The sequence below is a fragment of the Dendropsophus ebraccatus genome, chromosome 3, assembly GCF_027789765.1.
Source record: "Dendropsophus ebraccatus isolate aDenEbr1 chromosome 3, aDenEbr1.pat, whole genome shotgun sequence".
In the NCBI taxonomy this organism is placed as follows: domain Eukaryota; kingdom Metazoa; phylum Chordata; class Amphibia; order Anura; family Hylidae; genus Dendropsophus; species Dendropsophus ebraccatus.
The window spans coordinates 10,667,549-10,689,253 of NC_091456.1; the positions used below are offsets into that span (position 1 = coordinate 10,667,549).

The 21,705-nt window shown below is 43.5% G+C and overlaps 1 protein-coding gene across 1 annotated transcript in view; it reads left to right on the forward strand.

Moving 5' to 3' along the window:
• The window catches only part of RHOF (ras homolog family member F, filopodia associated), a 47,892-nt gene that overhangs the window by 24,408 nt on the left and 1,779 nt on the right, over nucleotides 1–21,705 (forward strand). The window contains exons 3-4 of the mRNA XM_069964010.1: nucleotides 10,078–10,187; nucleotides 16,208–16,342. Of these exons, the coding sequence (XP_069820111.1) occupies nucleotides 10,078–10,187; nucleotides 16,208–16,342 (245 nt within the window). The remainder of the gene's footprint in view (nucleotides 1–10,077; nucleotides 10,188–16,207; nucleotides 16,343–21,705) is intronic.

Consider the following 21,705-nt stretch of genomic DNA (forward strand, 5'->3'; position numbering starts at 1 on the left):
ATAAAAGTATTAAAAAAACCTAACCCCCCCCCCCCAATAAAAGTTTAAAAGACCCCCTTGCCCATTATAAAAATAAAAAAGAAAATAAACATATTACATATCGTAGTGTGCGAAATTGTCCGATCTATTAAAATATAACATTATTGTTCCCGCACAGTGAACGGTGTAAACAGGGAAAAACGCTCCAGGATTGCTGATTTTATTAAGTTATATATCACAAAAATTTATAAAAACAATCAGAATTTTTCTGTGACACCAATATGAAATGAAAAAAAACTAGAGATCATGGCGCAAAAAATGACACCTCAACCCATGGGCCCAGTAGGTGGAAAAATAAAAGCTCTATGGCTCTTAGAAGGCGAAGAGGAACATTGCATTAATCTGACCCGGACTTTTGTGCATCAAAGGGCTCTGTCTTGAAGGGGTTAAACAGATAGCAAAATCGTGATGTGAACCAGGCCTAATACACAGGTTATTTGGAAATCTAAGCTCCCCACCAGGCACCGTGCAGATGGAACATTACAACCACCATACTATAGTTCATACTTTAGGTTAGATATTGCTTTGTGGTGTTGTAGTTACTATGTAACAGCTCTAACACTAGTATATCTGCTTATTTTACACCACGAGGTAACCTTACATGTGGAATCCCTCTGAGGCTGACAGCACACAGACCGACATTACATAGCAGTATGCATCTGCTTCTGCTACAGGAAGTATATGGTCAGCGTGATGCGTGTGGCAAGTTCTTGCAAAATGTTCATTGCAACTCCTGTAAATAGTGAAGAATCCGCTTTACACTGTGAGGCCAGCATAGGCGGATTAATACATATAATGGTTCAATAAAGCATAAATACCATCTTGTATAGGACTGGACACTATATGTAATCTTCAAATTTGCTATGACTTTCGATTTTCTTCTATCTCTCAGGACTTCCGGTGATCTTGGATAGAAAAGTGCTGAACCAGCACTGTGCCCCATCTTTGGTTTTCCATACAGTGACCATCCTGGCAGCCTGTTAGGGAGGAAACTGCAACACTGCTCCATTGAAGTATATGGGAATATGCTGTAGTCCAGAGCTCGGCTAATTCCATCGACCCCCATAGACCAGGGATGGGGAACTTTCGGCCGTCCAGCTGTTTCAAAACTACAATTCCCATCATGCCTGGACAGCCAAAGCTTCGCTTTGGCTGTCCAGGCATGATGGGAATTGTAGTTTTGCAACAGCTGGAGGGCAAAAGGTTCCCCATCCCTGCCATAGAGCTTGAATAGAGCAGCATATTTCATGCTTGACTGCTACCCTATAAACTTTCGTGAGCTCTAGACATACTCTTCTAGTAGCCGTTGGTCCCAGTAGTGATGCTATACAGCCTCCACAGTTGGGTAGTACATGTGTATACCTTGACATTCTATCAGAAAGGTATTCTGATATACACCATGGCCATAGGCTTTATAAGGCCAGTTGTAGTCTGCTTGTGAGTGTTTGGTCTGTCTCACACAGATGTAGGTTTTCTCAATGGGACATAAATGTCGTAGACTGCTTTTATTACCAGCAGAAGCTTCTCGGACACAGATCAGACAGGTTTGACTGCCCATGCTGACCCCTGTCTGCTGGCGCAAGTCTAGTAAACTAGGGAAGAAGGCGCTGGTCTAGTGAATAATTTTTATTTTTATTTTTGCAAATTTCTGAGCAAAAATACTGTGTGTGAACATAGCCTTAAGCCGTTTCTTTGTATATCTTTGTATACCGATCCTTAGGCAGATCATTCAGGCTGCCCTTTGAAGTCGGTGGCGGTCTGCTGCGACCACTCCTATGGCTAGTAGCGATGTGCTGCAGACCATCGCCTTTAACATAGTCCTAAGACCACGATCAGCTGATATTGTGCATGTTGGCTGATCGTTCCCATTCAACATGTGCTATTACACTAAACGATTCTCGTACTGAATAGTCGGTAATTGTCCAAGTAATGCTGCGTTTACACGGAACGATTGTCGTTCGAATTTGCACGAAACGATCGAATTCGAACAATAATCGTACAAGTAAACGATCAAACGACGAGCGAGAAATTGTTCATTTTGATCTTCGAACATGTTCTCAAATCGTCGTTTCGCAAAAAATTCGCAAATCGTTCCATGTAAACAGTCGTTCACCGATTTTACCTATGTGCGAGATAGGCTTAAGCGATCGCAAAACGAATTTTCCATACGATATATCGTTCTGTCTAAACGCTGATCGTTATAAAAAAAAACATCGTTACTTTGAAATCAATAATCGTACTGCGGAAATCAGGATATGCGTTTTTTCTTGGATTATTGCCATCTTTTTCTCCTCATTGTGACATAACTCGCCATGGCCGTACGATTGGTTATGAGGATTTTGATGGGAATGGATCATTGTATTATATGGATTATGATCTGTTGTGTTGTAGTGGTAATTGTATATAATACAGCAGTGTTACATGACAAAGGAGCCACCACCCTTTCCTATATTCCCCATGCTGCGTCTTAAGGAGGAGCTGGTCTGCATATTTACAACCTCTCATGTACGTGCCTTGTCACAGATTTACGGACTTTCATTAGACACTTAGAAAAAGCGTGCGTCTTCTTTTCCGTAGTAATCGTGATGCAGATGAATCAGTTCCTCAAGGTTGTCTTCCTGTTCCTTTATGTAGGTGTGAAATCTGTATTAGCCACCAACAAAGTAGTAAAAGGTGGTGGGAAAGGTCTCACTCCCGAGGTGCCGCCTGCAGCTACACCGCCTACAAGGAATGCATGTCAGCAGAAACACGGCGAGCGCATGTCCAGCAATCCAGCCTGTCATCACCTGACTGTAATGGAGATGTCATGCTTCCTGGTAGAGAAAAGCAAAATATATCCCCTCAATTAGGAAAGAATTTTATTTTTCATGGCTACATATGGATACACAGTATGAAGAAAAGTATTGGGACATACTACTTTAAAGGGAACCTGTAGTCAAACAACCACAAAAATTCCACACCCCGACATTTGCATTAAAGTGTCACTGTCGTTTGAATTTTTATTTTTATTTTTTGTAGAAATCAATAGTACAGGTAATTTTAAGAAACTTTGTAATTGGGTTTATTAGCTGAAAAAAGCATTTTTATCATGAAAAAGCAGTTTGAAGCTCTACCCCCCCTGTCTTCATTGTTCTCTTTGGAGAGGGGAGGGGTTGAGGGAGATGAGGCACCAAAACAGGACAACAAAGAGTTAATTTACAGCTACATCACCGGGCTATCTCATCTGAAGTCAGTACTGACCTCTGAATAGCGGCTTTCACACAGGTCCCACTGTGTAATCCTTTGTTCTCTGCTGGCAACTAATCTCCCTCCTCCCCTCTCCATAGGTTACACAGGGCCCGACTGATGTAAGAGAGTTGCGATTTCCTGATAATGAGCAGTAAATGAGAGAGAGGAAGGGGGGGGGGGATCTGGGTAAAGTATTTCTGAATGCAGATAATGGCAGATTTGTCTAATAAACCCAATTACAAAGTTTCTTAAAATCACCTGGACTATTGATTTCTGCAAAAAAAAACAGTGACACTTCGCTGTCATGATCGTATTTCAAAATGTTGGAAGACCACGATTGTGCGTGTCAGCTGATCATGGTCTTTTAACGTGCGCTATTACACCTAACAATTATCGGATGTTTAATAGTTCGGTGTAATAGGACCTTTAATCTGGAAAAGTCTTATCTACATTCCTGCCAGACGAATCCATGTATATGGCATGGGTTTCTATCACAAAGCACAATGCCAAGCTTCACGTACACTGGTATAAAGCACACTGTTAGTACTGGACTCTGGAGTAGTGGACATGAATCACTTTTCTCTCGGTTTGGTGGGAACATTACCAGTACTACAGTCATAGCCAAAAGTTTTGAGAATGATACAAATATTAATTTTTACAAAGTCTACTGCTTCAGGTTTCAAAATGGCAATTTGCATATACTCCAGAATGTTATAAAGAGTCATCAGCTTAACAGCAATTACTTGCAAAGTCAATATTTGCCTAGAAAATGAACTTTATCCCCCAAAACACATTTCAACATCATTGCAGCCCTGCCTTAAAAGGACCAGCTAACATTGTTTCAGTGATTGCTCCATTAACACAGGTGTGGGTGTTGGTGAGGACAGGGCTGGAGATCAATCTGTCATGATTAAGTAAGAATGACACCACTGGACACTTTAAAAGGAGGCTGGTGCTTGGCATCATTGTTTCTCTTCTGTTAACCATGGTTATCTCTAAAGAAACACGTGCAGCCATCATTGCACTGCACAAAAATGTCCTAACAGGGAAGAGTATCGCAGCTAGAAAGATTGCACCTCAGTCAACAATCTATCGCATCATCAAGAACTTCAAGGAAAGAGGTTCCATTGTTGCCAAAAAGGCTCCAGGGCACCCAAGAAAGACCAGCAAGCGCCAGGACCGTCTCATAAAAATGTTTCAGCTGCGGGATCAGGCTACCAGCAGTGCAGAGCTTGCTCAGGAATGGCAGCAGGCAGGTGTGAGTGCACCTGCACTGTGAGACTGTGGAGACTCTTGGAGCAAGGCCTGGTCTCAAGGAGGGCAGCAAAGAAGCCACTTCTCTCCAGAAAAAACATCAGGGACAGACTGATATTCTGCAAAAGGTACAGGGAGAAGACTGCTGAGGACTGGGGTAAAGTCAAAACAGCTTGAGAAGACGAGGTGTCTCATGCCAACTGTAAAGCATCCTGAAACCATTAATGTGTGGGGTTGCTTCTCCGCCAAGGGAATCGGCTCTCTCACAGTCTTGCCTAAAAACACAGCCATGAATAAAGAATGGTACCAGAATGTCCTCCAAGAGCAACTTCTCCCAACCGTCCAAGAGCAGTTTGGAGATCAACAATGCCTTTTCCAGCATGATGGAGCACCTTGCCATAAAGCAAAGGTGATAACTAAATGGCTCAGGGAACAAAACATAGAGATTTTGGGTCCATGGCCCGGAAACCCCCCAGATCTTAATCTTATTGAGAACTTGTGGTCAATCATCAAGAGACGGGTGGACAGACAAAAAACAACAAATTCTGACAAAATGCAAGCATTGATTGTGCAAGAATGGACTGCTATCAGTCAGGATTTGGCCCAGAAGTTGATTGAGAGCAGCCGGGGAGAATTGCAGAGGTCCTGAAGAAGGATCAACACTGCAAATATTGACTCCCTGCAGTAACTCATTCTTACTGTCAATATAAGCTTTTGTTACTCATAATATGATTGCAATTATATTTCTGTAAGTGATAAAAACATCTGACAAACACACATAAAAACCAGAGGGCAGCAGATCATGTGAAAATATAATATTTGTGTCATTCTCAAAACTTTTGGCCATGACTGTATTGTACCAATGGATGGCCAACTCCATGTTAATGCCTACGGATCCAAAAGCCCCTCTTGGTTTACAGTGTAGGTGTCTCAATACTTTTACACATGGTGTGTATGACCTGGATGCAGAAACGTCCTAGTTTTCATCTAGGCACAATCTTTTTTTTTTTTTTTTTTTTTTCTTCTCCCCACCATATTTTCACTTCACTAACTTGTTGTTATTCAGACTGTAAGTGTTTGGGTATAAGTAGTGCTTAAAATTCCTCTACATCTGTGAAGCAAGAACCTTGAAGGACACTGTGCACCAGAGTTGTAATTACACAAGCCCAGTCAGGGTGGGGGGATATGTAACCTGCCATTAGCCGTGAACTATGCTGAAGGCCGTGTGGGTGCACAAAGGACACCACCTGGAACAAAATTTTTGCAAATAGTCATTTAGCAAACTGGCCTCCTCCTGATATGCCGCTTATTCCCTCCCGTTGTTAAATGAAAAAAAAAATCCCTCAACTTATAATGGCCTCAAGATATAATATTTTTAACATACAATGTTCCTTTTTAGACCATCATAATTTGAGACCAGACACAACAGACGGTAAGGATCTGCGGCACATGTAAAAAACTAAATGATGACCAATGAAAGTGACCATTTTGCTGGTAAAATACCAGTATTTGTGAAGTGCAAGCACTGGTTGGCAGTTGAGTATACCCTCCCTACAGTACAATGTGATACTACATGTCCTGTACTGCTGTGTGTGGTATCTCCTCTCTACAATATAGTGTGATACTACATGTCCTGTACTGCTGTATGTGTCTAGTATCTCCTCTCTACAGTATAGTGTGATACTACAAATACCAGACACACACAGCAGTACAGGACTTGTAGGATCACACTATACTGTAGAGAGGAGATACCAGACACACACAGCAGTACAGGACATGTAGTATCACACTTTACTGTAGAGAGGAGATACCAGACACACACAGCAGTACAGGAAATATAGTATCACACTGTACTGTAGAGAGGAGATACCAGACACACACAGCAGTACAGGAAATATAGTATCACACTATACTGTAGAGAGGAGATACCAGACACATACAGCAGTACAGGACATGTAGGATCACACTATACTGTAGAGAGGAGATACCAGACACACACAGCAGTACAGGACATGTAGGATCACACTATACTGTAGGGAGGAGATACCAGACACACACAGCAGTACAGGACATGTAGGATCACACTATACTGTAGGGAGGAGATACCAGACACACAGCAGTACAGGACATGTAGGATCACACTATACTGTAGGGAGGAGATACCAGACACACACAGCAGTACAGGACATGTAGGATCACACTATACTGTAGGGAGGAGATACCAGACACACACAGCAGTACAGGACATGTAGGATCACACTATACTGTAGAGAGGAGATACCAGACACACACAGCAGTACAGGACATGTAGTATCACACTGTACTGTAGAGAGGAGACACACACAGCAGTACAGGACATGTAGTATCACACTATACTGTAGGTAGGAGATACTAGACACACACAGCAGTACAGGACATGTAGGATCACACTATACTGTAGAGAGGAGATACCAGACACACACAGCAGTACAGGACATGTAGGATCACACTATACTGTAGAGAGGAGATACCAGACACACACAGCAGTACAGGACATGTAGGATCACACTATACTGTAGGGAGGAGATACCAGACACACACAGCAGTACAGGACATGTAGGATCACACTATACTGTAGAGAGGAGATACCAGACACACACAGCAGTACAGGACATGTAGTATCACACTGTACTGTAGAGAGGAGACACACACAGCAGTACAGGACATGTAGTATCACACTATACTGTAGGTAGGAGATACTAGACACACACAGAAGTACAGGACATGTAGTATCTCCTCCCTACAGTATAGTGTGATACTATGTGTCCTGTACTGCTGTGTGTGTCTGGTATCTCCTCTCTATAGTACAGTATGATACTACATGTCCTGTACTGCTGTGTGTGTCTAGTATCTTCTTTATACTGTATAGTGTGATACTACATTTCCTGTACTGCTGTGTGTCTGGTATCTCCTCTCTACAGTATAGTGTGATACTACATGTCCTGTACTGCTGTATGTGTCTGGTATCTCCTCTCTACAGTATAGTGTGATACTACATGTCCTGTACTGCTGTGTGTGTCTGATATCAGCTTTCTACAGTATAGTGTGATACTACATGTCCTGTACTGCTGTGTGTCTGGTATCTCCTCTCTACAATATAGTGTGATACTACATGTCCTGTACTGCTGTATGTGTCTAGTATCTCCTCTACAGTATAGTGTGATACTACATGTCCTGTACTGCTCTTTACCTGTGCCAGGATGAGTTGCTCTTTTGGGCACCAGGTGAGGGCGGCTTCATTTTATTTTTCTGTGAGCCTGTGTGATCTGTACAGAACCCTGAAAATGCTCCCCCTGCTCAAACCAGCACATGTCCAGGCCCATTTGAAGGTAGTCGGTGACCATGTAGATGATCCAGAGGAAGCATGAGAGGTTATGTGGTCTGATGAGACCTTTTTCGTATCAACTCTTGCCATGTTTGGAGGCAGAAGGATGAGTACAAACCCAAAAACCAGGTCCAAACCATATAGCATGGAGATGGATACATCATACTTTGGGGGGAGCTGAAAGTCAGTGTCCCCCAGTGACAGCCCCGCACTTAATCCCTGCTGCAGTGTCTGCAAACCTGGTCAAGAATTACAGGAAACGTACAGATGCCTTTATGCTTTACACTCACGCTGTAAACCACTCAAACGAAAAAACAAACTTATTACTCATCAGTTTTTACGACAAAGACCAGCATCTTCCCAGGACCTTGCTTTTAGTGTGGATTAGTCCTATGTATAACCTTCAGAGTTAGGCTAGGGTCATGCTGCTTTTTTGCTGTCCATTTAATGTACAGTGGTACCTTGGTTTAAGAGCGTTATGCAAGAAGAGCTCACAGTTTTTCAAAATTGTAACTTAGTTTAAGAGCTCCTTGTACTGGGCGAAAGGCGGAGTGGGGGAGGGGCATGGTCTGCATAGTGGTGTCTACAGCTCTGTACCCTAACCCAGGAAGTCTCCATCATCTTCCAAATCATGGCAGATCCACTTCTTTTCTAATTCATGCTCCCTGCAGTCTTTGTCAACCCTTGTTTTTCACATCCTCTCCCTTCCTGCTATAATGTGCCTGCACTCACACTCGGCTATACACACTGCTGCTATAATGTACCTGCACTCACACTCGGCTATACACACTGCTGCTATAATGGGCCTGCACTCACACTCGGCTATACACACTGCTGCTATAATGTGCCTGCACTCACTCTGCTATACACCCTGCTGCTATAATGTGCCTGCACTCATACTCTGCTATACACACTGCTGCTATAATGTGCCTGCACTCACACTCGGCTATACACACTGCTGCTATAATGTGCCTGCACTCACACTCGGCTATACACACTGCTGCTATAATGTGCCTGCACTCACACTCTGCTATACACACTGCTGCTATAATGGGCCTGCACTCACACGCGGCTATACACACTGCTGCTATAATGGGCCTGCACTCACACTCGGCTATACACACTGCTGCTATAATGTGCCTGCACTCACACTCTGCTCTACACACTGCTGCTATAATGTGCCTGCACTCACTCGGCTATACACCCTGCTGCTGTAATGTGCCTTCACTCACACTCGGCTATACACACTGCTGCTATAATGTGCCTGCACTCACACTCAGCTATACACACTGCTGCTATAATGTACAGTAACTAATAATATATTCAGCTGTTTCTCATTGTTTGTTTCATCTGTTCTACATGTTGTTCAGAATAAAAATCATATTTGGGACGTTTGCAACCAATTGCCTGCAAGTCAGTGATTTCTTATCGGAAAATTTGCTTTGTTTTAAGAGTGGATTTAGATTACAAGCGCAGTCTTGGAAACCATATGTGGAGTCAGAAAAGAATATTCCCTTTTTAGTATAGGGCAATTTACTGTGTTGAGTGATAAACTTTGTACAGTGCTGTAGAATATGTTGGTGCTATATAAATAGCACCCCCCTCCCCCCAATCAGCCATATCAACTATGTAAAGGGGAATTCTGGCCAAAATGAAGCAGGGGCTGCAGGCAGGTGCAGGGGGGAACAAAATAAAGAAGCTCTACTGTCCCGTCCCCTGCCCCCCACAGGGCCGCATCACAGGCTCACTGACCGCCACCGGATATAATTGTCTCCTGGGTTCTGGTGCCGCCACAGCCGGGAAGAAAATTCACGACCAGGCTGATGGATCACCCACTCAACCAGTCAGTAACTGCACAGGTATCCCTCCCAGTGACTGGCTGAGCGGGCGATCCATCAGCCTGGTCGTGACGTCTTTGGAGCCGATCGTTCGTTCTCATACCAATTGTTATTTTCGTGCTCACACACGAGCTTCAGAACAAGCGAAAAGAGAACAAAAAAGAACATTGATGTATTCTGCCTTATGGGCCTATCTTATATACTATATCTGTTACACAGCAATAAAATACCCAGGTCCTAATGAGAGAGTCCATTATAGACCTCTTCTGTGCACTGGTATATCATTGAGTTGTGTGCAGGGAGAGCCGCCTGCACTGTGCAATGTCTTATCAGCCGTCTTCTCTTCTGTTACAGGACAGGAAGATTACGACAGACTACGTCCTCTTTCTTATCAAGATGTAAATTTGGTTTTAATCTGCTTTGATGTTACAAATCCTACAAGTTTCGACAATGTTTTAATAAAGGTAAGGCTCCAGACCACCGCCTCTTAGGCCAGTGTGCAGATGTTATGGCCGTTCTTCTGCAGCAGGGACACTCCAGACAAGGACTTATAACGAGAACTCCTAAACATTGTCAAAGATTGGGGGGGGGAGGGGGGGGTCTGCTTAATTTCCAGGAACAGCGCCCCTTGTGTCTATAGGTTGTCCGATATTGCAGCTTAGCCTCTATTAGATTAGAGTCTGTGATTGAAACCAGTACTTAAAGGGAACCTGACAGGAGATGTATCCGGAACAAACCATAGGAAACCGAGCAGCTGAGACCGGCTCCCTGACTAGAAGCAACTGTGACTAATGGTCCTTCTACACGGAACGATTTATCGTTCGAATTTGCACGATAACTATCGAATTCGAACGATAATCGTACGTGTAAACGCAGCGAACGATCAAGCGACGATCTTTCAACATGTTCTCAAATAATCATTGATCGTTTTCAAAAATTTTGCAGATCATTCAGTGTAAACATTCTTTCAACGATTTCACCTATGTGTGAGAGAGGCTTAAGCGATCGCAAAACGATTTTTCCGTACGATGTATCTATCCGTCTAAACGCTGATCGTTATATAAAAAACATTGTTCAGTCAAAATCGTTAATCGTGCGATCGGGCGAATTATCGCTCCGTGTAAAAGTACCATTAGGGTACTATTACACGGAACGATAATTGGTCCGATTCGGCCGATTATCGCTCCATGTAATAAATACAACGATCAGCCGATGACAACGATGATTGGCTGATCGTTGATATAGGTTTGGACCTATTTTCGTCGGGCGCCGACCGCGCCCCGTTACGCGTTATAGCGGTGTGCGGCCGGCGACTGACGATATACATTACCTATCCACGTTCCAGGGCTGCTCCTGCGGTCTTCTCCCCGGGTCCTGTGCGCTCTGGTTTAAGAGTGGCCTGTCAGCTGACAGCCTGATCAGCCAATCACAGGCCGCGGCGGTCAGCTGATAGGCCACTCTGAAGTTAGAGTGTGCGAGACTCGGGGAGAAGCGGACCGCAGCAGCAGCCCTGGAACGTGGATAGGTAATGTATATAGTTAAGCAAGGGCTGCAAGGACATCGGTAACGATGTCCCTGCAGCCCTTGTTTAACGATTATCGGGCCGTGTAATAGGTCCAGTAAACGAGTGACGATCTAGCAGATAGCTGCTTGTTTACAGGTATTATCAAACCCCCATCAGCCCGTGTAATACCAGGGTAAGGGTCCATTTACACAGACAGATTATCTGCCAAAGATTTGAAGCCAAAGATTTGAATCTTTCAAATCAACTGGTACCCCAGATTTGTAATTTACTTATCTTAGAAAATACCCAGTCTTCCAGTACTTATCAGCTGCTGTATGTCCTGCAGGAAGTGGTGTATCCTTCCTAATCGCACACAGTGCTCTCTGCTGCCACCTCTGTCCATGTCAGGAACTTTCCAGAGCAGTAGAAAATCCCCATAGAAAAGCTTTTTTGCCCTCCAGACTGGAAAGCATACACCACATCCTTCAGGATATACAGCAGCTGATAAGTACTGGAAGATTTGAGATGTTTAAATAGAAATAAATTACAAATCTCTAGCACCAGTTGATATAAAATAAAATAAAAAAAATTGGTCAACAACCCCTTTAATAGTGCATACCCGGTAAGATATTAGTGGCTGCCCTCTTGACAATCAGGAAATGAGGTAGAATATAGATATACTATGGCCCTATACAACTAGGTGAAATACAAATGGTTTATTTTTAGATAACTTACAGAAGAAAGATCCTCAAGGGTTATCACTAATTGTATAGCTGCAAGAATATTCTGCTTATCATGGTACATGGTGATAAGTAGCAGGAAGAATATAGGGTGTGTATGGAGACTTTGGTATGGTATGCAGACTGCTAGAAGCACAAGGGTCAGACACTGCACGCTATCTATATTAAGCATACCGATATAAATGGATGACTGAATTATTTTAACTAGCGCTGGGCGATTAATCAAATTTGATTAATTTTCCCAGAATTTTAGAATCGATTTGATTTTTTGTGAAAATTGTAAATTCGATTTTCACAAAAAAAAAATCATTGCGGCGCGGGGCAGACGGCTGAACAGTCTGGAGAGGGGTGGTGAAGAGACGGTGTGCGGCTGGCATACGGGGAGTCCCGAGAGATGCAGCACGGGCGTCCTACAGGAGCTGCTGACCTGCCCCTGCCCCTTACACACAGCGTCCTGCTCCCCGGTCTGTGGAGGAGACAGCAGGGACTGCAGGGTGATCACTGTGGGTCCTGGAGCTGTATAGCGGGATCGGATCCCGCTGTACAGCTCCAGTAATTGCCCTATCCTGCATTCCCTGCTGCCTCCTCCAGAGACTGGGGAACCTGTGTGCCGGGATGAGAGGAGGAGGGCTATGTGCACTCCTGCCCCAGTCACCCCCAGTCTGCCCCAGTCACCCTCTCAGTCACCCCCAGTCTGCCCCAGTCACAGGGGGAGCACTGGTCAGTAGGATGCTGTTCATACTGCTTGTACAGACTGGCTGTTCAAGCAAGAGGAACGCCGGTGGTAGAAACTGGTGGTAGAAAGTTTTATATAGACCCGCTGCAGTTGGGAGTTATAGCCATGAAACACACCTGCCTCTGCATGCTTTACAACAGGCCGCCTAATGGCAGGAGTTGGCTCGATTATATTTCCATGGAGCCTGACTTCTGTAATCAGTCAGATTGTTGCCACACACTTTCTTAAAGTGACACTGTCCCCCCCTTTGTGCATTCTGACATCTCTACACAGGTGTTAAGGGTAAATTTAGCGTTTTTCATACCTTATTTCATATCCTACGTCATGGTTTGTTCAATTAAAAAGTGTCCTTTTATCAACTGCAGATTGTATTAAGTGGGCGTGGCCTCACAGCAGTATCACCACTTAGCCCCACCCCCTTGACGCCCATTGGTTGGCCGAAGTTAAAGGGGGTGGGGTCTACACCTTTCAGCCAGCCTGTTCCAATGGCCGGGGAGGGGTTGGGGCCAACGGTGCCGTTGTGGGCGGGACTAAGTGGTGCTAATGCCACAAGGCCACGCCCACTTAATACAATCTGCAGTTGATAAAAGGACACTTTTTTACTTGAACAAACACCATGACGTATGATATGAAATAAGGTATGAAAACCGCTAAATTTACCCTTTACACCTGTGTAGAGATGTCAGAATGCACAAAGGGGGGGACAGTGTCACTTTAACAATGGCAATTTTCATTTTTTGCGCTTTCGCTTTTTCTACTTTGTTTAAAAGGCCATTGCGCTTGCATTTTTTCACCCAGAGACCAACATGAGCCCTTATTTTTGCAATACCAATTGAACTTTGCAATGACAGGCATTATTTTTCCATAAAATTTGCTGCGAAACGGGAAAAAAATCATTTGCGCTGTCAAATTGAAAAAAAAAAGGAATTTGTTCTCATTTCAGGAAGTTTCGTATTTACGCCGTTCGCCTTATGGTAAAACTGACTTGTTATGCATGTTCCTCAAGTTTTTCCGATTACAACGATATGTAACATGTATAACTTTTATATTTGACGGCTTTAAAAAAATTAAAACCTTTTTATATAAACTAAATGTGTTTAAAATCGCTCCATTCCCAGGCTTATAGCGCTTTTATCCTTTGGTCTATGGGGCTGTGTCAGGTGTCATTTTTTGCGCCATGATGTGTTCTTTCTATCGGTACCTTTTTTGCACATATGCGACTTTTTGATCACTTTTTATTGTTTTCTTTATTTGATGCAACCAAAAATGCACAATTTTGCAGTTTGGAATTTTATTGCGCTCACACCATTTACTGTGCGAGATCAGGAGTGTGATGATTTAATAGTTCGGACAATTACGCACGCGGCGATACTAAATATGTTTGTATGTTTGTTTATTTATATTTATAAAATTGGGCTTTTATTAGGGGAGGGGATTTTTATTAATAAAACCACCATTGTAATCAGTTATACATTGCTTTGGCCTGCTGCAGGCCATAGCAATGTATTGCTGAGCCGGGATCAGCGTCATTGCAACGCTGAGGCCCGGCCCGGCCCGAAGCATGGACTCACCCCCCCCCCCCTTCCTCTTCCCTCGCGGGGGGGGGGGAGGAGGAGGAGGAGGAGGGGGGGAGGAGATCCGTCCCACTAGACACCAGGGACATGAAGTATAAAGCATTTCAGTGCAGCTGTGAGGTTTGACAGCTGCAATGAAATGCTTAATTAGCCGTCGTGGCGACAGGACCCGCGCTGGCTAATAGAGGCGGGACCCCTCTCTGAACTCCCCCTGCACCACCAGGTACGTCATGGGATGCTAAGGGGTTTAACTCATGATTGTAGTGAGTTTTAGGAATGGGTTCTGGTGTTATCCTAAAGTATAACTTTCAAAACCTAAATCAGCAAGGGATGTGATATAAAGCAAATTTGATATTTACATTTTTTCTTCTTTGTTATAAAGCATGAGAACTAAGCTATACTTGCTTGTATCCAGGTCCAGTCTCCTGAAGCTTTTTAGTCTTGTGTTGGTTGAAAAAAAGAGACTAAGCACATGAAGTCCCAGTCAGTACAGAGAGTCCCGGCTCAATATGTCCATCAATCACATGACTGCCTTTTCTGTGAGCGCAGATGACCTGGGAAACATGGGACTTCCTTTGCTTGGTCTCTTCTTTATTTTACTTTTTTTCTCAAAGACCACAGGACTACAAAGCTTCAGGAGACTGGACCTGGATACAGTGAGTATAGCTGTTATATAGCAGCCTTCAGGAGACTGGACCTGGATACAGTAAGTACAGCCGTTATATAGCTGCCTTCAGGAGACTGGACCTGGATACAGTAAGTATAGCTGCCTTCAGGAGACTGGACCTGGATACAGTAAGTATAGCTGTTATATAGCAGCCTTCAGGAGACTGGACCTGGATACAGTAAGTATAGCTGTTATATAGCTGCCTTCAGGAGACTGGACCTGGATACAGTAAGTATAGCTGTTAATTAGCTGCCTTCAGGAGACTGGACCTGGATACAGTAAGTATAGCTGTTATATAGCAGCCTTCAGGAGACTGGACCTGGATACAGTAAGTACAGCCGTTATATAGCTGCCTTCAGGAGACTGGACCTGGATACAGTAAGTATAGCTGCCTTCAGGAGACTGGACCTGGATACAGTAAGTATAGCTGTTATATAGCAGCCTTCAGGAGACTGGACCTGGATACAGTAAGTATAGCTGTTATATAGCTGCCTTCAGGAGACTGGACCTGGATACAGTAAGTATAGCTGTTATATAGCTGCCTTCAGGAGACTGGACCTGGATACAGTAAGTACATCTGTTATATAATAGCCTTCATGAGACTGGACCTGGATACAGTAAGTACATCTGTTATATAATAGCCTTCAGGAGACTGGACCTGGATACAGTAAGTACAGCTGTTATATAGCTGCCTTCAGAGGACTGGGCCTGGATACAGTAAGTATAGCTGTTATATAGCTGCCTTCAGGGGACTGGACCTGGATACAGTAAGTATAGCTGTTATATAGCTGCCTTCAGGGGACTGGACCTGGATACAGTAAGTATCGCTGTTATATAGCTGCCATCAGGTGACTGGACCTGGATACAGTAAGTATAGCTTTGATATAAAGCATGAGAACTAAAAGAAAATGACTGTTAATTGCAAGACCGCTTTATATCACATCCCCTGATGATTGAAAGATTTTGAACTTTCTGACAACGGACACTTTAACTAATGACACGTCTGTCAAGGTGAGACAAACCTCTTTGATTGATACATGTATGCTGCTGTATGAATAACATTCCCTGAGGCTGCACATTACTGGATGAGGTTGTATCACTATATCATGTTGCCCCATCTGGGAGTGATGGCTTCCTGGCGTCCATCTACCTTTTTAAAGGCAAGGTGAAGGACATGTCAAATGGTAATACAAACGACACTACTGCTTTATGGTAGTCAGACTCAAGATTTAGGAATGATGGAATATGTCCTGTGTCTCGCAGTGGTTTCCTGAAGTAAATCACTTCTGTCGCGGAGTGCCCATTGTGCTGATTGGATGTAAGACAGACCTGCGTATGGATAAAGAGCGATTGCGCAAGCTGAAGACATCACAACAGGAACCAATCACATATTTCCAGGTAATACTCTATGGCGTTCTCACCTGTACCTGTAATACATGGATTAGGAACACTTCATGATGATACAGTTGTAGGATAAAGTAATTAAACCCTTAAGAACTGTCTGAATCCAACACTAATATAATGTATCTGATTGTTATCCAAGTGTGTAGACTCTGTACAATCTAATAGCAGGCAAACAGTGGCATCATTAATCTCTTATCGAGCACAGTGAGTAAACATCCACAGTGCATAGAGAAAGAAAGTGAAATCTTACATCTAATAACCTGTAGGTCACCCTGTGACAAAACTTACCATTGCCAATGTGCTTAACCTTGCAGACAAATTGTGGACAATATTTTGAAAGTCCTTAAGTCAATTTTTTCCTCACATCTCTTGAGACCTTTAAGGGGTTATCAATCGTTAAAAAAACATGGACACTTTCTTCCAGAGACAGCACCACTCTTGTCTCCAGTTAGGCTGTAGGTTGTGCTATTCAGTTCTATTGAAATAAATGAAGCTTAATTGCAAACTGCACATGAACTGGAGACAAGAGTTGTGTTGTCTCTGGAAGCCTTCCTCTTGAGGATGGAACGCATGGGGGCTCTTCTCCATCCACCCCTTTGAGGGCTGGTCTATGTGATATAGCATTATTCTTTAAAGGAGAAGTCCAGCGAAAATTTTTATTAAAGTATTGTATTTACCCACAAAAGTTATAAAAATCCCCAATATACACGTACTACGGGAAATTCTTATATAGTGCTTTTTTTCCCTGCACTTACTACTGCATCAAGGCTTCACTTCCTGGATAACATGGCGATGTCACTTCCTGGATAACATGGCGATGTCACTTCCTGGATAACATGGCGATGTCACTTCCTGGATAACATGGTGACGTCACGATCTGACTCCCAGAGCTGTGCAGGCTGTGGCTGCTGGAGAGGATGATGGCAGAGGGATGCTCAGTGTCCCCCTGCCATCATTCTCTCCAGCAGCCGCAGCTCGCACAGCTCTGGGAGTCGGGGCGTGACGTGACCATGGTATCCGGGAAGTGACGTGACCATGGTATCCGGGAAGTGACGTGACCATGGTATCCGGGAAGTGACGTGAAGCCTTGATGCAGTAGTAAGTGCAGGGAAAAAAGCACTTTATAAGCATTTCCCGTAATAAGTGTATATTGGGGATTTGTATAACTTTTTGGGGCAATACAATACTTTAAAGGGGTACTCCTTAATTTCTCCACAATTGTGTACAAAACTAGCGAACGTGTGAATGTAGCCTTAGTTTTTGCAAACATGGCTACTTATGACCAATACTAACATAAAGCATGAACAAACACTTTAACTGGGTTCACACTATGTATATTTGAGGCTGTATTTGGTCCTCATGTCAGGTCCTCATAGCAACCAAAACCAGGAGTGGATTGAAAACAAGAAAGGCTCTGTTCACATAATGTTGTAATTGAGTGGATGGCCGCCATTTAACAGTAAATAACGGCCATTATTTCAATATAACAGCCGTTGTTTTAAAATAACAGCACATATTTGCCATTAAATGGCGGCCATCCACTCAATTACAACATTATGTGAACAGAGCCTTTCTGTGTTTTCAATCCACTCCTTGTTTTGATTGCTATACAGCCTCAAACATACAGCCTCAAATATACATAGTGTGAACCCAGCCTAAAGGGGTACTCCAGCGGTGGGGCACTTTTTTGCTGGTACCGGGGAGGAGGTGGCTGAGGGAAAAGTCATCCACTCACCTCTCTGGTTCCAGCGGCGGGTCCTGCATTGCGGCGCTCCGGTTCCCGGGCGCTTCCGGGTGTCTGACGCGGGCCTGAGACGTGACGTCTCAGGTCCGCTCAGCCAGTCGATAAAGGAGGCGAGATATGTTTCAAGTCCGGTCAGATCCCGCCTCTGTCACTGACTGGCTGAGCAGACCTGAGACGTATCGTCTCAGGCCCGCGTCAGACACCAGGAAGCAACCGGGGACCAGAGCGCTGCGATGTGGGACCTGCTGCTGGAACCGGGGAGGTGAGTGGACATCTTTTCCCTCAGCCACCTCCTCCCCGGTCCCCCCCCCCTGCTGGAGTACCCCTTTAACAAACTTTTTTTTTTTACCAGATTTCTCCTTTAACTATATACTTTTTTATATTTCGTGATTCTCCTAATTTCTCATTATTTATAATTTTGCATTTTGCCTTCTCATTACTTTGAGAAAAAAGAAAATATTAGTTTTTTGCACCTGCATATTCCTTTTGTGATCTTTTCACATATAATATTGGTGTAGTACTATTGCACTATGCTTGGTATCATGTTACTAGGGTGACCTATAGGGAGCTCCTTATTTATTTCTCTGTTGGGGTGGTTGGTGCACGTTGAACCATAAAAGGCTCTGTACATGGATTCTGTTTGGTTTTTAGTGTGTTGACATGTCTTTGTATTGGGTGGTAACTAGAGATGAGTGAACCTGGAGCATGCTGGAGTCCTTCCGACCCCGAACGTTCGGCATTTGATTAGCGGTGGCTGCTGAAGTTGGATAAAGCCCTAAGGCTATGTGGAAATCATGGATATAGTCATTGGCTGTATCCATGTTTTCCAGACAACCTTAGAGCTTTATCCAAGATCAGCAGCCACCGCTAATCAAATACCGAAAGTTCGGATTCGGACGGATTCGAACCCGGTTCGCTCATCTCTAGTGGTAATGCTTAATAAAGGTTATCTGTATACTTTTAAATTTATTTCTGAGGTGCAGTCTGTTATTCCAAGCTCTGCTTCTTATTCTTCCTGTGCGGTGTCTTTGAGCTTAGGGCCTAGCACTCGCATGTTTTGAATATTGTGGTGCCTGCAAGGTTTTCTGTTAATAGCTATAGCGCGCTGAGGATGAGGGTAAGTTTCTTACTTCCATCCTGTGTACCGTTTACGTTTGACTCCTAATCGCACGGAAACCGTGACAAGGATGGAGGAAAGAAGCTGCCCTTCCTCCACCTGCGCTGTAGGGAGATATCACCAAGTTAGGCTCCCTATAAGCAGCGGTCAGTTGCAGGCTCTCATGGCCGGGGCTGTAATATTATTTTTCTCCCATGTATGTGTATGTAACTTACTACAAATATCTGGTAGAAAGAATTTGCAACTTGCGGTTTCCTGTAGTAATTGCAGCAACCAGCCGCTTGTGTCGCTTCAAGACGAGAAGAGAACTGAATCCCGACCCTTTATACAGCACTCGCACTGGATTATGGGAGTTAAAATCTCTTTAATTTTTCTAAGCTCTCTTATCTACAGTGTGTGCTGTAAAACACATAAAAAATTATCATATAATAATGTAGAAATCCCAAACCTTGCCAGCCAATAGCACGAGTGAGATATAAAAAATATATTACACTAAATTAATATAAAAATACTGACTTTTTTTTGTGTTCACATGTGATGTGAACATGGTCTTATTATAAAGCTTAAAGGGTTTGCGCACCAAAAAATTTTTTCTTTCAAATTAACTGGTGTCAGAAAGTGCTGTAGATTTGTAGTTAATTTTTATATAAAAAAAAAAAATCTCAAGTCTTCCAGTAATCCACTAATCAGCTGCTGTTTGTCCTGCAGGAAGTGGTGTTCTCTCTCCAGTCTGACACAGCGCTCTCTGCTGCCACCTCTGTCCATGTCAGGAACTGTCCAGAGCAGGAGAGGTTTTCTATCGGGATTTGCTGCTGCTCTGGACAGTTCCTGACATGGACAGAGGTGGCAGCAGAGAGTGCTGTGTCAGACTGGAGAGAATGCACCACTTCCTGCAGGACATACAGCAGCTGAGAATACTGGAAGACTGGAGATTTTTTTTATAGAAGTAAATGACAAATCTCTGGCACTTTCTGCACAAGTTGATTTGAAAGATTTTTTTTTTTTGTGAACTACCCCTTTAAGTCAGATTTTTCAGTTTATTAAAATCTGGGAGTTCAGGGAGGGTTTACTGCCATAGTTATAGAACAATGGCTGCCTTGATAGGAACATGTATGAGCACTATAACAGGTAAGCACACTCTTCACCTGAGGTAACATGATGATTTACCCAGATAGAGGATGCATAGGATGTGAAGGAAATGTCATGGGTGCGTCATAAATGAGGTCGTCGCAGACTTTGTGCTGGATGCTAAACTCCTAAGAATGTAGAGAATAATTTCTGCTAATGTGTGAGGAAGGTTATTGTCATAAATTCTACAGATTTATTTGCTAAATTTTAAGGGAGAACTATGACCCTATGGTGTGTGTATATGTATGTGTGTGTGTGTGTGTGTGTGTGTGTGTGTGTATATGTATATATATATGTGTATATATAATATAAATATAGGCAATCTGTCAGAACTGGATGATGTATTCATGCAGGGAGACTCACCGACCCGGTTTACATTAGTGGCCGGTGGCTCTTCATGTAGGTATACATCGGCAGCTGGTCTAAGGGGGAGACAAATTGTGATGTGATACTCCAGAGAGAAAAAAATAACTGGTGTCAGAAAGTTATACAGATTTGTACATTACTCCTATTTAAACATCTCCAGCCTTCCAGTACTTATCAGCTGCTGTATGTCCTGCAGAAAGTGGTGTATTCTTTCCAGTCTGACACAGTGCTCTCTGCTGCCACCTCTGTCCATGTCAGGAACTGTCCAGAGCAGCAGAAAATCCCCAAAGAAAACCTCTCCTGCTCTGGACAGTTCCTGACATGGACAGAGGTGGCAGCAGAGATCACTGTGTCAGACTGGAGAGAATACACCACTTCCTGCAGGACATACAGCAGCTGATAAGTACTGGAAGACTTGAGATTTAAGAAGTAATTTACAAATTTATATAATTCACTGACACCAGTTGATTCCCCCCCCCCCCCCCCCCCCCCTTCATTACAGAATCCCTTTAAGTCCACAAATGACAGTTGCATGCATTGGTGGTGGTAAAGCACACAAGGAATAAGATCTTATGGGCTTGATTCAGCTGCCCCAACCTGAAGTATGGAAAATTAGATCAGTTTCACAGAAGTGTAACACTGGCACAAAGCCTGACCACAGGGCTAATGCATCTTGTGTCTGTAATGAATTATGATGCAGGGAGATCCTTAACAGCTAGAGCTCTTTGCTACTGAACTGACAAGGCTGTGTCAGTACAGTTGCATAGATCTTTAGCTGTGTCATTGCTTACTGAATTATAATGAATTATGATGTAGGGAGTTTCTTAAAGTGGCTTTCCAATTAAAACTTGTTCCCTATGCTTAGGAAGAGATCACTAGATCAGCCCCTCGTTTTGATAACAGCTGTGGGTACAACACATGACCCGCAGCTCTGTTCACGGAAGTCAGCTCCTCCACAATCTCTTCCTGTGGATAAGGGGACAACTGAGTTTTAATCAGAGT